The sequence below is a fragment of the Ictalurus furcatus genome, chromosome 2, assembly GCF_023375685.1.
Source record: "Ictalurus furcatus strain D&B chromosome 2, Billie_1.0, whole genome shotgun sequence".
NCBI classification, from domain to species: domain Eukaryota; kingdom Metazoa; phylum Chordata; class Actinopteri; order Siluriformes; family Ictaluridae; genus Ictalurus; species Ictalurus furcatus.
Genome location: NC_071256.1, coordinates 6,231,816 through 6,250,729, shown reverse-complemented (window position 1 = coordinate 6,250,729; position 18,914 = coordinate 6,231,816). Strand labels below are relative to the sequence as shown.

Sequence of the window (18,914 nt, the reverse complement as noted above, 5' to 3'; positions counted from 1 at the left end):
GACACGACGAGTATATTTTAACAGTAGGCATCATGATTTCTTTTTTTGGATGTATTATATAAAGCTGATTGCATTTAAAATGTCATCCGTCCCACCTCAGTTCAGTTGACCTTCTGAGAGTTTTTCCAAAAATATTTAAATATCAGCTTAAAAAAAAAAAGCAATACATAACATTTTATCATTTCAGAATCCTCATACGCCATATGAATAAAAGCTTCGAAATATTTGAGGATGTTATCACATCCTCAAATTGTTGTTCGCGTAGATCAACGTGCCTCAGTCTGTACATCAAGCAAGAGGAGCTTATAATCACGGTAGAGCAATAAGTTCATAATCTTTCTTCAGGTAGACGAGTCAAAAACCACTGTGTGCCTCAGTTAGCTTGCCAGTAAATCCTCACCAATTCCTGACCAGAAGGATTTACCATCTACCAGATGTTCTGTGCAGATGTTCATCATTACCTGGGGTCTCATTTATCAAAGCGTGTGTAGACCAAGTTCTAATTCTCTGCCTAAGATCCAACAGTATGCATATGGAAATTTGATCTTTTTCATTTATCACAGCTGCTATGCTCATTTACATACAGAAACGCCCCCAAATCACCATATCGGGTAAACAACTTCCCTTTAAAAAGCCTAATAGCTTGCACATGGTACTGCATGTTGAGGACGACATGGAGAAGATGGACTACACTACCGTCGATAATATTTTTTGAAACCCAAATCCTCTATTTTATATAAAAATGACTTTCACAAAATATTCTCAACGGTACTCTCAGTCCCGGACCTTTTAATAAAGACTCCAAAGCACTTCTAGAAGTTGCTCTGGATAAGGGAGTTTGCTACTTGCTGGAAATGTAATAAAACGAAGCAATTTAAACTCGACAGTAGATTCCAGATATAACAGTGCAGCAATCCATGCAAATGATATGAGTTGAACCATAACCGCAACCATCAGTGCTTGGACCCCTGTGATTGCTACGCTCTTCTGAAATTCCGACCGCACCCCTCCGATCAACCACCGGCGCAAACGACATCCAGACAAGGGACGAGGCACCGAGGAAGCCAGAGGGGTGCACTTTCAGTCGGTCACCAAAATGGAAAAAGAGCCTGGTTCTTGCACCTCGACGGTGAAAACCACACTTAGAAAAAAAACCCAAAGGAAAATAAATGATCCTCCAGGAGAGCACGAGAAAAAAACATAGAAGCCGCCTACACGGTCTCTTCCCTCAGCCTCAGACTCGCGCGATAAACGTTACCAGATATAAGTCAAGGTTTATATTAGTCAGTCTTCTTACATGTACATTTACACACACTCAAGAACACGAATAGGAAGTTCTTTTCCAAGTTTATGGGATTTCTTCTGGAAACACTCGTACGAAACATTTACGCGTAAATCCTTCAGCATCCATCTTGATAAATAAGTCACAATGTTTTCTTCATAATAGGAACGGCATAGCGTACCTTCTATCTCTCAGTAATACTAAACTGTAGAAAATCTGGGAATTAGTTGTATCTATTAACATAGCTTGATCTTCTAAAACTGACTCAGCTATCATAACAGCACTAGGATTCCACATGACCATGACACACACTGCAATCTATTTGATCTGATATCAAATATAATCTCGTTAGCATTTGCAGGGAGACCTTAAATTGCATAGTCTGTTTCTAAATCCTTCAGCGTGTCCTTCAGAGTGGCGAATTTCCGTGATGAATACTCACACACTCTTCCTCCTGTATTAGTTGGACCAGTTTGTGCAGAATTTCATCCAACACCCTGCGGGGAGAGAAACACCGAAATTGATGAGAGACGAGTAAGCGAGTCGGATAGATGTTCTCTGTGGGCTTCGTTAGCCACTGTACTCTGACAAATCAATTCAAAGATGCTCGCTATCACAGATAAAGCTTCTGTTAGCAATCAGTCCAGCTGCATTAGTCAATTAGGAAACTTCTCTGTACAGGGATGCTCCTCATTGCCTGTCAATTATGGCTATTTGCACCTAAATGACTTAGTTAGCGATTTCAATTCGCTAGTTAGAGCTCTTTCTATCGCATAGTAGCTGATTATATAAGCTAAAGTGAGCTAATCCTTGCTAGAAAACTGAACTACTGCTTTTACACACAGTGTAAAAAGCCTATTGTTAACATTTGCCTATTGTTGGCCTAATCTTCAGCTAGCTTACTAGCAAACTCAGATAATGGTAGCAAAATGATTGGTTTAAAAATGCCATACCTGCTCTTGATATTGAAATTTTTGCCCAGGTGGAGGTGTCTGAGCGAAGGATGTCTAGACAGACCAGTGAACACAGTCAGCAGGTCCGCATCAAACCCTAGTGCAAAATGCATAGTTAGCTTTAATCGCACTAGGATGAAAGTAAGCGGGATAATTTCACATCCTGAGAGAGTATAAGGTAATAGATTGCTGAGAAATACAACACCTACAGTACATAATGTTTAGTACTGGTGGAGTCTCATGAGCTCACCGTTGTCTGAGATATCCAGCGTAGCGATGGAGGTGACGCGTGGAAACAAGTCCTGTATAACAGCCGCTCCAGCTGATCGTAGCTATATGAGGACATTTAACACTTATTTAACACTCACGTTCTGTTTACATCAAAATAAAATGACAAAATGTTTACTAAGCATGGAAAAATGATAGACTTCACATTCTGAAATCTTGCGAGGACGTTGCCACTGACAGGAACTGTAACTAACGTATTAAATTAACAATCACGTGGGATCACATAGCACAGCGGTAATGTTTGATATTCAGTTTGGGTGCGAGAATGGAGTTGAATTTTATTCAGGGCTTTGAAAATACATGATCAAATCATATTGGATGTACGAAATCATCTCGCAATGTGAATCCATTCAATGGTGTAAATTCAATGAGCTTTGTTGAATATAATTTTGGTAAAACATATTTATGTTTTCTTAAAGCAGACATGTCAAAGATACCTTTCACTGCAAAGCGCGACCCAATTTGACCTCATTTTTGGTTTGCGGTTCCACTGAATTGGACGTCGGACAGCTTTTCCCAGCTCACCACATACAAACATGCTACAACATTCACAAACGTGCTTCTCATATGTGTTTCTATCTCAAAATGCGCAAAGTGCATTTCGAAGTCGTTTTTTGACAGGACTTCTAAACTTCTAAACTACTGAAAACTAAACACAATCATCAAAAAGAAGTCTGTAGGACCAATAGTCTAGCCATTTTTTAACCATTTATTGTTACCATATACTGTATAGCATATGTTTTCATTGCCTAATCATGTCACAAGAATACAGGTATTAGGAGATACCTCACAGCTGCTGATGTCAAGATGCATGTCGTTGATATGGGGGTTGTTGGTCAAACCTAAGAACATATTTCTTTCAGACAGAGAGAGAGAGAAAGAAATTTTAATATGAACATTACACTAACCCTAATCCTCACCCTGGTCCAGAACGGAGCCCCCGTGTATTTCCCTGTTTTTCCCCCTCCCTTGTGTTTCCATTTACATTTACGGCATTTATAACTTACATTTATCTCATTTATACAACTGAGCAGTTGAGGGTTAGGAGCCTTGCTCAAAGGCCCAGCAGTGACAGCTCAGCAGTCCTGGGATTTGACCTCACGACCTTCCGATCACTAAGCCAACATCTTAACCTCTGAGTTACCTTTGCCCTGTTTCCAGATTCAACCTCCCAGTTTCAACACGCCTTTCTCTCACTTCCTCACATCCTAAATAAAACCTGTTTTACCCTGAACTCCTGTGTCTGTGTTCCTGTGCTCTTAACACACACTGCTATACCACTCTCTAAGCTACTGTCTACTGAACATGATGACGGATCTAAATCCATCCGTGTATACCGTGGAAATAAAGTATGTGTGTGGGTAAGTGAAGTAAGTCAAGTCGAGACAGCAATCGCACAAAAGAAACTCGGTGAATTCGCTGTGGACTCGACTTCTCGCCTGAAGAATGAGCGTGGGCGTCTCACCTGAGGGCTTCCGGCGGCAGCTTCACAGAGGCCAAACTGACATGTGTGAGACTGAATGCAGAGCTGAAGAACTGACGGAACAACGGCAGAGTTTCCTTCACCTTCCTATATGGGGAGAACGTGATATGGGAAATGTCTTCAGAGGGGCAGCGTTATATAATCATTAAACACAGTTATTGGTAGAAATACGATTTTTTTTTTGTATGATTGAACTATTTCAACTCTTTTAGATTTGGTTAATTAATGAATTTGATTCTGGGAATTTTTATCTGGGCTGAATGGACTTAATTAAGCATGAATTTCTTGTTTAATATTGTTTTCTTACTAATGTGTTTGAGTGCAAGCCAGTGTTTTTCCTCTTCTGTTTTCCTTCGCAAGTTGATTTGCTTAGATCAGGACTTCTTAATTTGTTTTTAAACATTCAGTGACTCCAAAGTAGAATCATTTTTTTTAAACTACAATGGAAATCATCATATTCATTTACCATTATTATACAGTGCTGTGAAAAAGTATATGATTTCTTCTGTTTTTGTGTATATCTCATACTAAATCGTTTTAGAGTTTCAAACGAAATACAACAAAAAATGAAGGCAACCTGAATAAACACACAATACAGTTTTTATTAAAAAATTTTTATTGAAGCAAAAAATGTTATCCAACACCTATCACCAATGTGAAAAATTAACTGCCCCCTTAGGCTTAAAATCTGGTTGTGCCACCTTTACCGGCAATGACTGCAACCAAATGCTTCCAAGATCAGACTTTCACTTACTTCTAGGACTAGAACCGACTCCTATGCTTTGGATCAATGTCTTGCTGCATAATCCAGTTACGCTTGAGTTTCAACTTACGGAATGAAGACTTTAGAATCCATGTTTCCCTCAATTATTGCAAACTGCCCAGGCCCTGAAGCAGCAAAACATCCCCACACCATCACACTTCCACCACCATGCTTGACCGTAGGTATGATGTTCTTTTTGTAGAATTCTGTTTGGTTTACGCCAGACATAACGGGACCCCTGTCTTCTAAACAGTTCCACTTTCGAATCATCAGTCCACAGAACATTCTCCCAAAATGTTTGAGGATCATCAAGGTGTGTTCTGGCAAAATTCAGATGAGCCTTAATGTTCTTCTGGGTCAGCAGTGGTTTTCACCTCGCCACTCTTCCATGGATGCCATTGTTGCCCAGTGTCTCTCTGATAGTGGAGTCATGAACAGTGACCTTTATTGATGCAAGAGAGGCCTGTAGGTCCTTTGATGTTGTCCTTGACTCTTTTGTGACTTGCTGGATGAGACGTTGCTGTGCTCTTGGAGGAATTTTGGAAGGTTGGACACTTCTGGGAAAGTTCATTACTGTGCCAAGTTTTTCCATTTGGCACTCACTGTGGTTCTTTGGAGTCCCAGAGCCTTTGAAATAACTTTGTAACCCTTCCCAGACTGATGTATTTCAATCACCTTCTTCCTCATCATTTCTGGAATTTTCTTTCAATTTCAGCATAGTGTGTTACTGGGTAAGACCTTTTAACCAACTTCATACTGCTGAAAAAGTTCTATTTAAGTGTTGATTCGATTGAACAGTGTTTGCATTAATTGTGTCTAGTCCAGCTGAACCCCATTATGAATGCAGTTTCATAGATTTGTAAAATTAGTAACTGAGGGGGCAAATACATTTTCACACAGGCCCAGTTTTGGTGTCCCTGGCATTGGATAACTTTTTTCGCTTCAGTAAATAACATTATCATTTAAAAACTGTATTTTGTGTTTAGTCAAGTTGCCTTTGTTTTGTCTGAGATTTTGTTTTAATTTGTGAAACAATTTAGTATGAGATATACACAAAAAAAAAAAAAACCCCAGAAGAAATCAGGATGGGGCAAATACTTTTTCACAGCACGGTATTTATTTATCCGTCATCCATTAATCTTCACTGTAGTGATTTGTAATGCTGATTATGATCCTTTGTGTCTAAACCAAACCGATACTAACATCCTCGTCATAGGCGAATCCGTGGAAGTATATTCAGGCTAACCAATAGCTAGCTGAATAAGCTTGACTAGCTAGCAAGATCTTTTCATGTTTTACAGTATATAAGCTCCGTATTAAACTTAAGATGCCACGTCAAATCTTTAGTAGTGATTGCTTGTTGTGCTAAATATATGAAAGTGCCGGTATCTAACAAAACTAGCAAGGTACTGAGATCCCAACAGTATTTGGCTAAAATAGCTAAGCAGCTAACGTTAGCATTCTTTGTATACAGTCGATAATGGAGATAGTGTTCACTTAAGCACTAAATAGAAAATAGAACATTTTTAATTAGTGTAATAAAATAAGAAAAATGTGTTGACGTCTTCATTCAAACTCTAGTTATTATCTCCGATTACACACACGCACACACACACACACACACTCACGCATGTACCAATTTAGTGATTTTGCACCTTAGTTTTATGCATTATGTTCACAAATATAGGGCATTGACTATACACGTGGTTTATTATGTAATGGACAGAAAAGAAAAGAGAGAGAGAATGAATCTAACCTGTGAGCAAAGGAGTTTTTGGAGAGGTTGAGGTAAGAAAGGTCAGCACAGCAGCCTCGGAGCAGAGCCCCAAACAGCTGAAGGTTTCATTCAAAGAAAGATAACAAGGGAGAAGAAGACAGAGAGAGAGAGAAAGAGCGAGAGAGAGAGCGATCAAGGAAGAAAAAGAAAAGATAAACAATGAAACAAATTCAACCTCACCCACCAAACTATCAGCGTCCAACATATAATATGTCAAACCATCAGTACGCCTTCAGATAGATAATAAACAAGACTTGTGTGTCTTTAAGATCATTTGCTCTCGGATAATTTGCTGGTATCTGCAGCAGTATTCAGATGAAATATTGTGCATTCTGCCTGAAAATGGTGTATTTACATCTTAGGAAGAATCGCACCAAAAGTGGCTTCGGATATCGCCGTGAGATCGCAAGTTCAAATCCCGGTGTCACCACAGCAATCTTTTGCCTAGGACTCTATATAGGATAACTTGGCCATGCTCTCTAGGTGGCCGGGATGGCATTACTTTCTCCCCTGTCTCAATCAGAGAGACACTAACCAATCATAGGCGTCTATGAGCTACTGTATATGGAAGAGGGCAGATAGCGCTTTCCTCCAGTTCGAGAATATATACAGTGGCTATACGTGTCTAGGAGGAAGCTATCAGTTAGTAGTTTTCGGGTCACTGGAAAGACTTAGCGAGTGGGAGGGAATTGACAAATGGACAAGTTGGGTGAAAATCTACTAAAATTTTTGGTGAAGAAGTGAAAAGTGCGGCTGATGCAGTACATATACATGGCTGCCATACGAGTTGCTTTGGGGATTTTTACAGGAAGTGATGGATTGACCAGCAGAACGGGGGTACGTTATAACATGCAGAACAGTAATTACCTAGCTATTGAACTATTCAGACGAACAAAGTGTTTTAATACGTTGTGTAAATCTGGCAACCCTTCTGACCGCATGAAGAAATATAACACTCAGGCCACAGTACATTCAAAGTGTATTTATGCTCTCATGTAAAAAATTTTTTTTACTTATGCCTTCGAAATAATGATTTGAGAAAGCAATTAGGAGAAATAAAAAAAGACAGGAAGCACTCACAGAGTCCAAGCAGCAGTCTGTGCCTGATAGGTCCAAGTGTACTAAACAGTTGGGCTGTGACAGGAACATATGCAGATGCTACACAAACATAAATAACCAACGTCAGTTCACCCACCATCTGATGATAAACATAGTGAAGTACATGCTATGACACGAGTTCCGGCACTTCCTGCATTGCACTGGTTTGTGTATGTTACATAAATGCAAATGTATATGCATTATGTATGTGATACATGATGAATGTCACGTGACGAGGGCGGATTGTGTGTACATCACACATTCGACGCAGTTGTTATACATGTGTTTGCGTGTGTGTGTGTGTGTGTGCTGTCTGACCGTTGCGTCCTCTCCAGATAGTATGCCAGGGTTCTTGCTCAGGTCCAGATGCAGGAGCGAGTTTGAATAATCATCATTAGAGCAAAGAGCCTGAGAGAGAGACACCACACCTGAGAGAAGGAGAGAGAGAAAGAGAGACATATGAAGAAAGAACAGAAAGGCAGACAGCACTTCTTATGCACATACACCTCCGTAAAAGCTGTCCTTGATAACTTACAGTCTGATGTATTACATAATAACACAATACATCACCCTGTCCTTGATTTATTAACTATTACAATGTACTGTACACCGATCAGCCATAACATTAAAACCACTGAGAGGTGAAGGGAATAACGTTGATTATCTCGTTACAGTGGTACCTGTGAAGGGGTGGGATATATTTATTAGGCAGCAGGTGAACAGTCAGTTCTCGAAGTTGATGTGTTGGAAGCAGGAAAAATGGGTAAAAAGTGTAAAGATCTGAGCGACTCTGACAAGGGCCAAATTGTTATTTCTAGATGACTGGGTCAGAGCGTCTCTGAAACAGCAGGTCTTGTGGGGTGTTCCTGGTATGCAGCGGTTCGTACCTACCAAAAGTGGCCCGAGGAAGGACAACCAGTGTTCCAGCGACAGGGTCATAGGCGCACAAGGTTCATTGATGCCTGTGGGGAGCGAAAGCTAGCCAGACAATTCTTTCTACTTTCACTTTTACTTCTACTTTTACAAATTGTTGAAAAAGTTCATGCTGGCTATGATTTTTTTTTTTAAGTGTCAGAACATTGCAGCTTGCTGTGTAGAGGCAGACCGGTCAGAGTGTCCTTGCTGACCCCTGTCCACTGCAGAGTGGAGAAATGGATGTGGTGGACAAACAAATCTGACGCATAGAGGCCCCACCTCAGACTTAAGAATCTAACAGATAACTATACACAATGGTTTGGAAGACAAGTGTTATTGTTGTGGACTGCTTTGATGAATTTGAACGATTTTCACAAATATGACATCTACATGCTTGAAGATTAATGCTAGGGTTAGGGTTATGGAATGGAAAGCATGTAGAGGTTCTTAACTTGAGGAACTAGCACATAATGATAGGAAAAGCTTTAATAGCCAACTGATTTGTATGTAGAGTACTTTGAGGATTTTTAGCTGTTTCTGTATATGTTAAACCTATATGTTTAAAGCCTGGGGTTAGGGTTAGGGTTTCACAAACGAAAGCACATACAGCTTCCAAATTTGCGATTCTAGCTGAAAACAATACAAATACATTTGGAAACCAGTTGTTGATTTAGACTATTTTTTTTTATTTTTAAGAATGTTTGTCTGTATTAAACCTATAAACTTAAGGGCTGGAGTTAGGGTTAGGGTTATGGAAAATAAAGCATGTATAGCTTCCAAACTTGAGAATCTAGCACATAATGATATGTTAGTAATAGCTTTAAAGGATCTGCTGCTAACGACTCAGTTCCAGATATCACAGCACACCTTCAGAGGTCCTGTGGAGTCTGTAACTCGACGGGTCAGAGCTGTTTTGGCGGCACAAGTGGGACCTGTACAATATTAGGCAGGTGGTTTTAATGTTATGGCTGATCCGTGTAAATAGGACTTCCTAGAGGTATTCGGTATTAAGAATAACACGACATCTTTCTTCAACATTTCTGAGAGTGCCGTGGGGAACTTCCTGTCCTCTTATATAACAACCTAGAAATCACGCAGAATATTAGTATGCAAAAGCACATCACAGAATAATAATAAACGATGCTGAGAAACAGGAAGGCATTCCCAAAAGCACAACACTGGGGTTGAATGTCCACCGCACCGTAGGAAGCTTGTAAATACAGCACGCAGCCTTGTCTGGTAGCTCATACGGGACAGCGCACAAAAGAGCATCACGCGAAGAAAATCGAGGTTTGTCGATCAAAGTCTGTTCTAATTCTTTTTCTCTGCTCTGTTTGTGGACAAATCCCACTCTCCAGCCACAGCTGATGATCTGACACATTTTACACTGCCTGCCTGCAACCCACCCACACACACACACACACACACACACACACACCACAAAGATATCCAGCACATTTCTTAGGGCCAAAGTAAACTGACTGGAACATAAACTTCTAATACACTCGCAGTTCTGTATACACAAACAGTGTCATTTTGTGTCTTGTATCATTTTAGAAACACAAACACACACGTACACACCCAGAATCCTTCAAGATAGATTCCACACCTCCATTTTTTTTAATACAGGAAATTCAGACAACCTACACTTCAAGACATACATGGTGTCACAGAAGGAAGTACATGCTGCTCTCACCAAAAGTACATGAACGTGAAATTTCTGCTGAGAACGGTAACGCATATTTCACCAAGCTGACAGGAAAATAAATAAATAAATGGTCTATGATACTGTTTGACAGTGTAACAGCAAGGACGGCTGACACGACACTCTGATAAATAATACATGAGTGTTGCGTTATGAGTATATAAATCTTGTGTATGTGTGTGTGTGTGTGTGTTTTTCCAGTCAGCATCAAAGCATGAATTATCAAAATCCTTTATGCCTTCAAGCATGAAAGGTTACGTCATGATAAACCAGGAAGAAAGCAAGGGGCCTGGCGGGCGCGCATTATAAAATGTCTAAGCAATCGATTTTAAACATCTAAAAAATTCATAACGCTTTCTAAAGATTGAACATTAAACACTGTAGTGTTAGGTCTGAAAATGTTCCTGCAAAGAAAGGGAAGTTCAAGTCAGCTCGGTGCACAACATACACCGACCACTTTATTAGGGACATCCATAAACCTGTATAATTCATCAGTCCTTCCAGGATTTATGCAAAATCAAGCAAACTCTGCCGAGGAGCAGAGTTTACACAATTTTGTGCAATTGTTATTTCAGCAATTAAATTAGTTTTCAGCAAAAAAAAGCACAAATAAACTCCGAAAGTTGCGAAAGTTCCGAAAGCAGCAAAATCCTGCGAACGGGGCAGCAATATTATAATTTTTTAAAAATATTAACTTGTACATTCATTTGTTGTGATTTCTAACATGTCCATCGAACTTTTCTGATCTTCCTGGAATGTAACAAATCCAAAATCTGACGGAAATCTGATCGAATATGATCAGATGGCTCTTGTTACATCAACCGTAAATAAACGTTTTTCCCGTTTCATTTGGGATGGGCATCGTTTGTTTTGAAACATACGGTAGTATGATCTGATGGTTATCCTGCTCACTCAGTCACATTAGATACAAAATTTGCCAGAAAGTTCCACAGGGCGTCTGACTGAAACATGGCCGCCATGGATCACAATTCCCAGAACACTTGCCTTCATTCTAATCACACAGACCTGCATCCAATCTCACACACAATCCCTCCACACATACAAGAGACTGTTCGGACACTAAGTCTTTGCAACGTACGCGTGCAGTTACCTCGTCTCGGGCGTTTCCAAGCCTTGTTACCATGTTTGTTTATTCTGATTTTGACCTTGTTCAGGTTTACGACCTTGTCTCTTTGCCTTACCTTGTTTGGACTGTTTGCCTGATCGCCTTACCTCTGCCTGTCTTTGTTTATTGATTTCTGTCTGTTCCCTTGGACTATTGTATTAAACTACCTATAATCTGTACTTGCTTCCGTCTCAGCCTCCATTACATGACAACTCGAGTGATGTAGCTGAGGTTGAGGAACTCTAGCTGTTCAGGAGCTAAATAATGTTCTGCTATTATTATACTGCTATATATAATTGTTATATTTTCCGGAAAAAAAAAAAATTCCCTTATGGCTTGTTTTTTTTTTTCTTTTCCCACGGACATAGAGTCAGGGTTCGTATTTAATAATAAGAACAATTCAAAAAATTAAAGCTTTAGGCCACGCCCACTTCTGGTTCTGATTTGGAGCACTAAACAGATACATATACGTATAGTAGTGTTGCTTTACACCCCTATTAAATAAAATTGTATTTAAATTAAATTTTTTTAATGAGACGAAGAGACTTTCGCCCACCTTTGGACGAGAGTGACGTTTTGGACAGGTTAAGCAGACGGAGTCCTTTGCTGAGACGACACACCTGCTGGATCAAATTGCACACACCTGCAAAGATATAGCACGAGTGTATGTGAGAGTCAGTGACAGCAATGTGTTGCAGAGAAAGAGGGAACGAAACATGGATGGACGGATGAAAATACACAGTGTAACGCATGCAGCATTCAAACCAGTATGATACTTTAACATGGTTTTTAGAGTTCAGTACCGTAGCCTGCATGGTATTCTGGGAAAATATTTATAGTAGTGGAAAATTATAGCTACAGTAATGCCTAATGATTTTTTTTTCTTCATTTTTTTCATATTATGTTTTGATAAAAATAAAAAAGGTTCAGTAAACTTTAGCAAAGCTGGTTATGTGTAGCTCTTATTTCTCTTAAGAAGTGTGTGTGTGTGTGTGTGTGTGTGTGTGTGTGTGTGCCTGTGAGAGCATAAACGATACCTTGGTTGTCCAAGGTGTTATGTGCCAAATTGAGAGAGTGAATCACCGATGCTGGATTCTCCGACAGCGCAACGGACATCTTCTGAGGAAAGTCACTACGATAAACACACACATGCGCACACCCACGAATAAGAACACAGTCTTTTGAGATGAAATTTAACATCACTTATACACACACACACACACACACAGCATTGGTTCTCCCTTTTTTTGCTGCTCAATCAAAACAAAACACGTTCTCATAAACGAATCGGCTCATTTACTCATTTGACTTGGTGAATTTAATCTTGGTAAGCTGTTTCCTAACTAGATAATTAGTTTGTTCTATTTAAAATATATATATATATATATATATATATATATATATATATTAATCACGCTGACTGACTTGCGAGCCACTTGTAATCCTTCACGGACCACAGTTGACGAACCATTTATGAATAAGAGAGAATAAAACTAACGATTTGAGTCCTGCGTTCTCCAGCGTCAGCTCTTCCAGACTGGAGGACTTACTGAGCGTGTGTAAGACCTGCTCTGTGACCTCTGACCCCTAGGAAAAATAACAACAATTAGCTGTGCAATTCCACTCTAATATTGTAGAATGCCTGCATAGAATGTCTTCTATAATAATAATAATCATCAGCATCATGATAATACTAATAATAATAATAATAATTAAAGCTGAAAGCAGCATTTTCAGGGGCCAAGCACCCAGACTCGGTGAGCTGCACATTCAAACATGCACTACAGTTGTTTCCTAAGCAATTACAGGAAATATAAGCCATAATTATCAGCAAAGGGATTGAAGAGTGATTTGTAGTTTCACTCATGATGTACATGTTTTGAGCATTGGAATTTTCTGAGTGTAGGAGGAAAGGTGTAGATGAACAAACGGGCAGCAGGGTCGAGCTTTTCTGTCGAGCTACACATGATACTACTGAGATACCAAGTGATCCTGACCCCTTCTGCTCTCCGGACCTGCCTGATCCATCCTGATGCCCTACTTCTCATCAGTTGGAAGTCATATCCTGCTGCTGAGGATGGCCCTACATAGTGCAGCCTAAATATCATTGAGATTACTGAGGATGGTACCACTTAAAAACCATAAGATGGCTTTGGACCTCAATTCATATGAACAGTTAGGATGGCAATTTGTGGCTACAAACAGTTTTGCACTCAAACAAGTCTCCATCAGTGAACAGTGGAGAAGTTCAACAAAACAGACTTCCTGTAAAAACTGTAATGGATTTTCCTGGTTACACAACTGCACTATTTGATCATATACTATTAGCACATTTATAGAAGGGATTTATTTATTTATAATCGCACTATCCGGTGTCACCCAGATGAGGACGGGTTCCCTTTTGAGTCTAGTTCCTCTCAAGGTTTCTTCCTCATAGCGTCTCAGGGAGTTTTTCCTCGCACACCGCTGACTCTGGCTTGTTCATTAGGGATAAATTCATACATTTAAAATCTATATCCTGAATTTATATATTTCTGTAAAGCTGCTTTGGGACAATGTCCATTGTTAAAAGCGCTACACAAATAAAACTGAATTGAATTGAATTGGAGGTGACATTTCTGCTGCAGCTGCCGTTATCTGCTGTGATCTGTGGTGTTCTTTTTACCATATGGTTCTATGGGCTGCCATAGACACCCTAGCCAGGAGAAGAAGAAGAAGAAGAAGAAAAGTAGAATAACAATAGGGTGTCTACGCACGCTATTACCCTACATCACTCTTATACACTTTACCTGGCTGCTACAACAATAACTGCTATGTCCATATTTGGTATACGCTAATCTGCTCAGTCATAGCATGTTATGTTTACATTTATACCATTTTTAAATTATATTGTTACTCCTGGGCATGTATCTTCTGCACTACCTGTTATATCAGACACTTCCACACTAGAACTGTGAACTGTTCGGCGCTACACTGTCACTTACTCTACCCATTGTCCTGTTTTAGTAGTACTGTACTGTCCTGTGTTTTTATCACACATCTTCACGTGCACTTTGTGTAGAATGTTTATAGATCTTATTTAGTTCTGTCGTGTCATGTGATTAGTGTGTTGTTTTATGTAGCACCGTGGTCCCAGAGGAACGTTGTTTCATTTCACTGCTGTATATAGTTGAAATGACAATAAAACTACTTTTGGTGCTTGCCACCAAATAAATATTTACTTACATAGTAGCTTTTATATATTAAAATGCAGCGCAAAGTGATTTTCTTTTCTTTTTTTTTTTTTTTTAAAGTAATCTGTGTATGCTAATCTAAGACATTGTTGTGCAGCATATTCGGTTAGACTATCTGAGTTGTGCTTAACAGACTCATTGACTAAGTGCATGCTGGGTAAATATAAGGCAGAGGACAGGATAGTTACGATGCGCATGTCTTTGCAGTAGAGTTTGGTGAACCATGTGTTGTAGGCCATGGATGCAACAATTACGGCGAGATCCCTGCAAGAGAAACACAAATGCACACACACACACACACACACACAATTATATTCAGCAGCAGTTGCTATAAATGTGCTAAAATGACATTAATATAAGGATTTATCAGATTATTGGCTGTTAAATGTCTTACGGAGGATTATTTTGGATTTCATTTGCTTTACATTTACCTGCCATCTTTATTGAAACACTCAGCCAAGTAACAACTACACTATACGGCCAAAAGTATGTGCACACCCGACCATCACATCCATATATACTTTTTGAACATCTCATTCCAGATTAGGTCCCTATTTACTGTTATAATAACCGCCACTCTTCCTGGAAGGCTTTCCATTTGATTTTTTTGTGATCATTCAGCCACAAGAGCATCAGTGAGGTCAGGCAGTGATGTCAGGATGTCGAGGAGACCTAGGGTGCAGTCTGTGTTCCAGTTCAACGACCACCACGGTGTTCAGTGGGGTTGAGGTCAGGGCTCTGTGCAGGACACTTGAGTTCTTCCGCTCCAATCTTGGTGAACCATGTCTTCATGGAGCTTGCTCAGAACAAGTTTGGGCCTCTTAGTTACAGTGAAGGGAAATTGTAATTCGACAGCATAGAAAGCCATTTTTAGAGAATTGGTGCTTTTTTCAAGAACGACATATGGGTTTGATGCTCAGGTGGCCACACACGTTTGAGCATATATATAGTGTATCAATGAATGAAGTGAGGTGAAGTTTGGAGAAAGAGCGTGTAACACTTATAGACCGTTTGAATTAGGGAAACTGATGCAAATGTCAGCATCAGTGCTCTGATTTCAAGCAAAACAGCACTTGGGCTAAACAATGCAGAAGTTGTGGTCTGAACCACACCCCTGCAAACAGGGGACATCCCCCGGAATTTACAAACGTCCACTTAGGTCCGGTTTATAACGTTCGCTGGCGGACGTTCCGAGGACGTCAGAGGATAGCAAATCATAACACTACTGAATGTGTTCATTTCAACGATAGTCCCCTAAGCGTCCCGAATGGCAAATCATAACACAAATCAAATCATGGACGTCCTGTGAACGTCCCCTTGAACGTCCATAGGACGTCAAGGGGACCCTACACATGAACGTTCGTAGAGGCCATTTAGGGGACGTCCTGTGGACCTTTTTTTGTCAGCTGGGATTGCAGTTGAAAGACTGAGGAACACAGTTTTTCCTGTTTTGAAGAAAATATGGTCTATAGCGGTCCTTTCCCAAACCATACATTCAACAAATGGACGTAAATATCAAGATCTATTTAACTATCTAACTCTCTGACACAAATACACATGACATTATGAAATCGCCTAACAAATCCCCTAGCTCTATAATTTTAGGAAATGACATCAAAATGACTGACATGACATAAAAGTAACGATGGTGCTGTTTTGTGATGGTCGTTGACTTTACTAGTTATTAGATCAGACAGAATGTACAGGAAATTTGATACACGAGTACCATATGAGACCAGCCGAAAATGCGAAACGCTACTATTGTACACGCATTCCACAAAAGCAGACAATGAGTTGCTGCATCTGATGATGATCTGAGAGAATCTGAAATGTCACGTTCTGAAGTAAAAACAGCAAAGTCACGTGGTTGGTGTCGGTCTGAACGTGACCTTTTCTAGGCAATTGTTTATTGAGTTGCTATGTGGCTACGTTCAGGTTTTCATCAAAAAGATGCCAATTTTCCAGGAATGCAAAATAAATAAATAAATAAATACATTTCAAGGACTTGAAGAAAAGTATGAATGCCAATCCCACACACAACTCTGACCTTTCTTTCTTTCATTTGTCACACAAATCGTTTTCATACAAATACACACTGAATTTGTGTTTGAGAGTGGAACTGCACGTTTTAAACAATTTATTTACATAACTGAAAGAGATAAAACCTCTCTTAGAATGCCGTCATAAGTAAGTCATTGGATTTTTGGTACTTTTCCCAATACAGGGGAATATGTTGAAATTCTTGTCTTTAAAAATCACACACAGAGACATTCTACAAATTTGGTGGAGGGAGAATCGATTGAAACGCCAAATCTTTGATTCTTTTGTACCGACCTGAAGTCCAGAGGAACAAAGCACACACACACACCTACTCTCCAAGTGACTGAAGTCCAGCAGATTGAACTCACGGTTGTCTTGAGAATGATAAATGGTATCCACATCCTGAAAACATACACACACACACACACACACACACATCCTTACACACATTATATGCATATACATTCATACTGTTGAAAATGTAGATACACACACACACACACTTCCAGCTTACCCACTGCACCTCCTCTTTGCAGCTAATACCATTGTAATCACAGAGAGCAGCATATGTCTCTGAGAAGCCACCTGAAAAAAAGAGAGAGCCTCTGATTGTCCGTGTGTGTGTGTGTGTGTGTGTGTGTGTGTGTGTGTGTGTGTGGCTGTATTACTGAAACTCACCACAAGCTCTCTGTGTCTCCACTGATGTGTCTGAGCTCGGAGAGTACTTCCTACTTCCATCTGACAAATCGCTGTCTGAGTGACAGAGCGAAGGACTGACGGAGAGAAAAAGCAACGAGTTTTCTCACAATCTTTTCAAACGAATACGCGAACAAGCAATGGCCGCTTTGAATACAGACACAGCATGTGTTCTTTATGCACTCACGCAAACACAGAGTTGTTGAAGATTCGTGACAAGGCATAGTTGATATGGTTGATCACATGATCGCGGTGGTCACGTGACTGCAGCCTGAGGGAATAGGTAGACTTGTCGGTTTCTATGACAACCTGTGGAGGAGGAGAGAAGAAAAGACAACAAACATACTACTACATGTAATCATAATCATAATCATAATGTAATCATAACCTTATGTTTTTTTTAAAAAAATCCTTTTTTTGTGTAATTTATCCTTTAATTGGGCAATGTGTGTTTAATCTGGCTACTTTTGGTTTCTCCTTCAATTGGTTCTCTGTCCAATCATCGTTAGACATTCTGGTTTTGCCACCAATTTATTTATAAATATTAAACAATGTTAGTGAATTTAGCCACCTTTAGCTAATTCATTTATACATAAATGACTGTATGTGATTATACGCAACAACCTCTTTATAATGTTTAAACCAGTTTTATTTCAGACATTTGACCTTGCTATGACCTCAGTCCTGTTTGGATTCATTCCGACGCTCATCTGCTGGTTCCGATGATAATTCCACGTAAATCCTGAAAACATTCAACCGCTTGTAACTGAGCTATCGTGCGAACCAGAATCCCGAGCAGATGCACGGCAAAAGGTCTTAGACTTGCGTTTCTGAACACGAAGGTCTAAGTTGCATCTCTGTTTGACAAACAGGAAGTAAGCTATTGATGAAAAACTATTCCAGACAGAGTGATCGGTTGAATCCAGTGAAAAATGAACTGCGGTCCATCAACTGATGACTACTCTGGACAGGATTTCGGAGTTTTGTTGGGATTGTTGCAGCCAAAAATGCTTGATTTTGCTGCTGCTTTTTTTTTTTTTTCCAAATTTTTGTGCTCTTTTTTGCAGAAAACTACTTGAACTGTCTTTTGCAGTGATGTTTGCTGGCGAATAAGACCTTTTAGCTGTACTCATGTTCGACACACGTGAATCAAAAGGGGGCTTTGGCTGAATGCGCATGATGTGATGATGTCATGGCGCAAATCGGCGGAAAATCGGAAGTAATTTAAAACAATTGCAAGATCCTCTGAAAATTGCAGCGTTTGCTTGCTTTCGCGTTCATTTCCGTGATCACAAAATCCTGGAGGGACTGGACGATTAAATCCCCTGGTCATAAAATCACGTCATGATTAGGGCTTGGACTGACTAGAAAATTCGTTGTTTCAATGAAAACACATTAAAAAAAACGAGTGTAGTTAAATTAATTATACAGTCAATAACAGAAAATCACAGAGAATATCTGACAGACGTACTATAGAAAGGTAAATTCTGACATCCTGACCCCTAATATTTAAATTAGAGTTAGATTTCTAAGAAAAGATTTTGTTCAACATGTT

At 39.7% G+C, this 18,914-nt stretch overlaps 1 protein-coding gene across 1 annotated transcript in view; it reads right to left on the bottom strand.

Annotated features, from left to right (window-relative positions):
• The window catches only part of LOC128616686 (capping protein, Arp2/3 and myosin-I linker protein 3-like), a 59,715-nt gene that overhangs the window by 23,783 nt on the left and 17,018 nt on the right, over positions 1 to 18,914 (bottom strand). Inside the window, exons 5-20 of the mRNA XM_053639403.1 lie at positions 17,547 to 17,668; positions 17,342 to 17,436; positions 17,178 to 17,248; positions 16,992 to 17,065; positions 14,812 to 14,887; positions 12,889 to 12,977; positions 12,428 to 12,522; positions 11,947 to 12,033; positions 7,963 to 8,072; positions 7,627 to 7,704; positions 6,526 to 6,602; positions 3,989 to 4,093; positions 3,310 to 3,379; positions 2,486 to 2,567; positions 2,236 to 2,332; positions 1,725 to 1,779 (exon numbers count right to left, since the gene is read on the bottom strand). Coding sequence (XP_053495378.1) covers positions 1,725 to 1,779; positions 2,236 to 2,332; positions 2,486 to 2,567; positions 3,310 to 3,379; positions 3,989 to 4,093; positions 6,526 to 6,602; positions 7,627 to 7,704; positions 7,963 to 8,072; positions 11,947 to 12,033; positions 12,428 to 12,522; positions 12,889 to 12,977; positions 14,812 to 14,887; positions 16,992 to 17,065; positions 17,178 to 17,248; positions 17,342 to 17,436; positions 17,547 to 17,668 — 1,383 coding nt within the window. The remainder of the gene's footprint in view (positions 1 to 1,724; positions 1,780 to 2,235; positions 2,333 to 2,485; positions 2,568 to 3,309; positions 3,380 to 3,988; positions 4,094 to 6,525; positions 6,603 to 7,626; positions 7,705 to 7,962; positions 8,073 to 11,946; positions 12,034 to 12,427; positions 12,523 to 12,888; positions 12,978 to 14,811; positions 14,888 to 16,991; positions 17,066 to 17,177; positions 17,249 to 17,341; positions 17,437 to 17,546; positions 17,669 to 18,914) is intronic.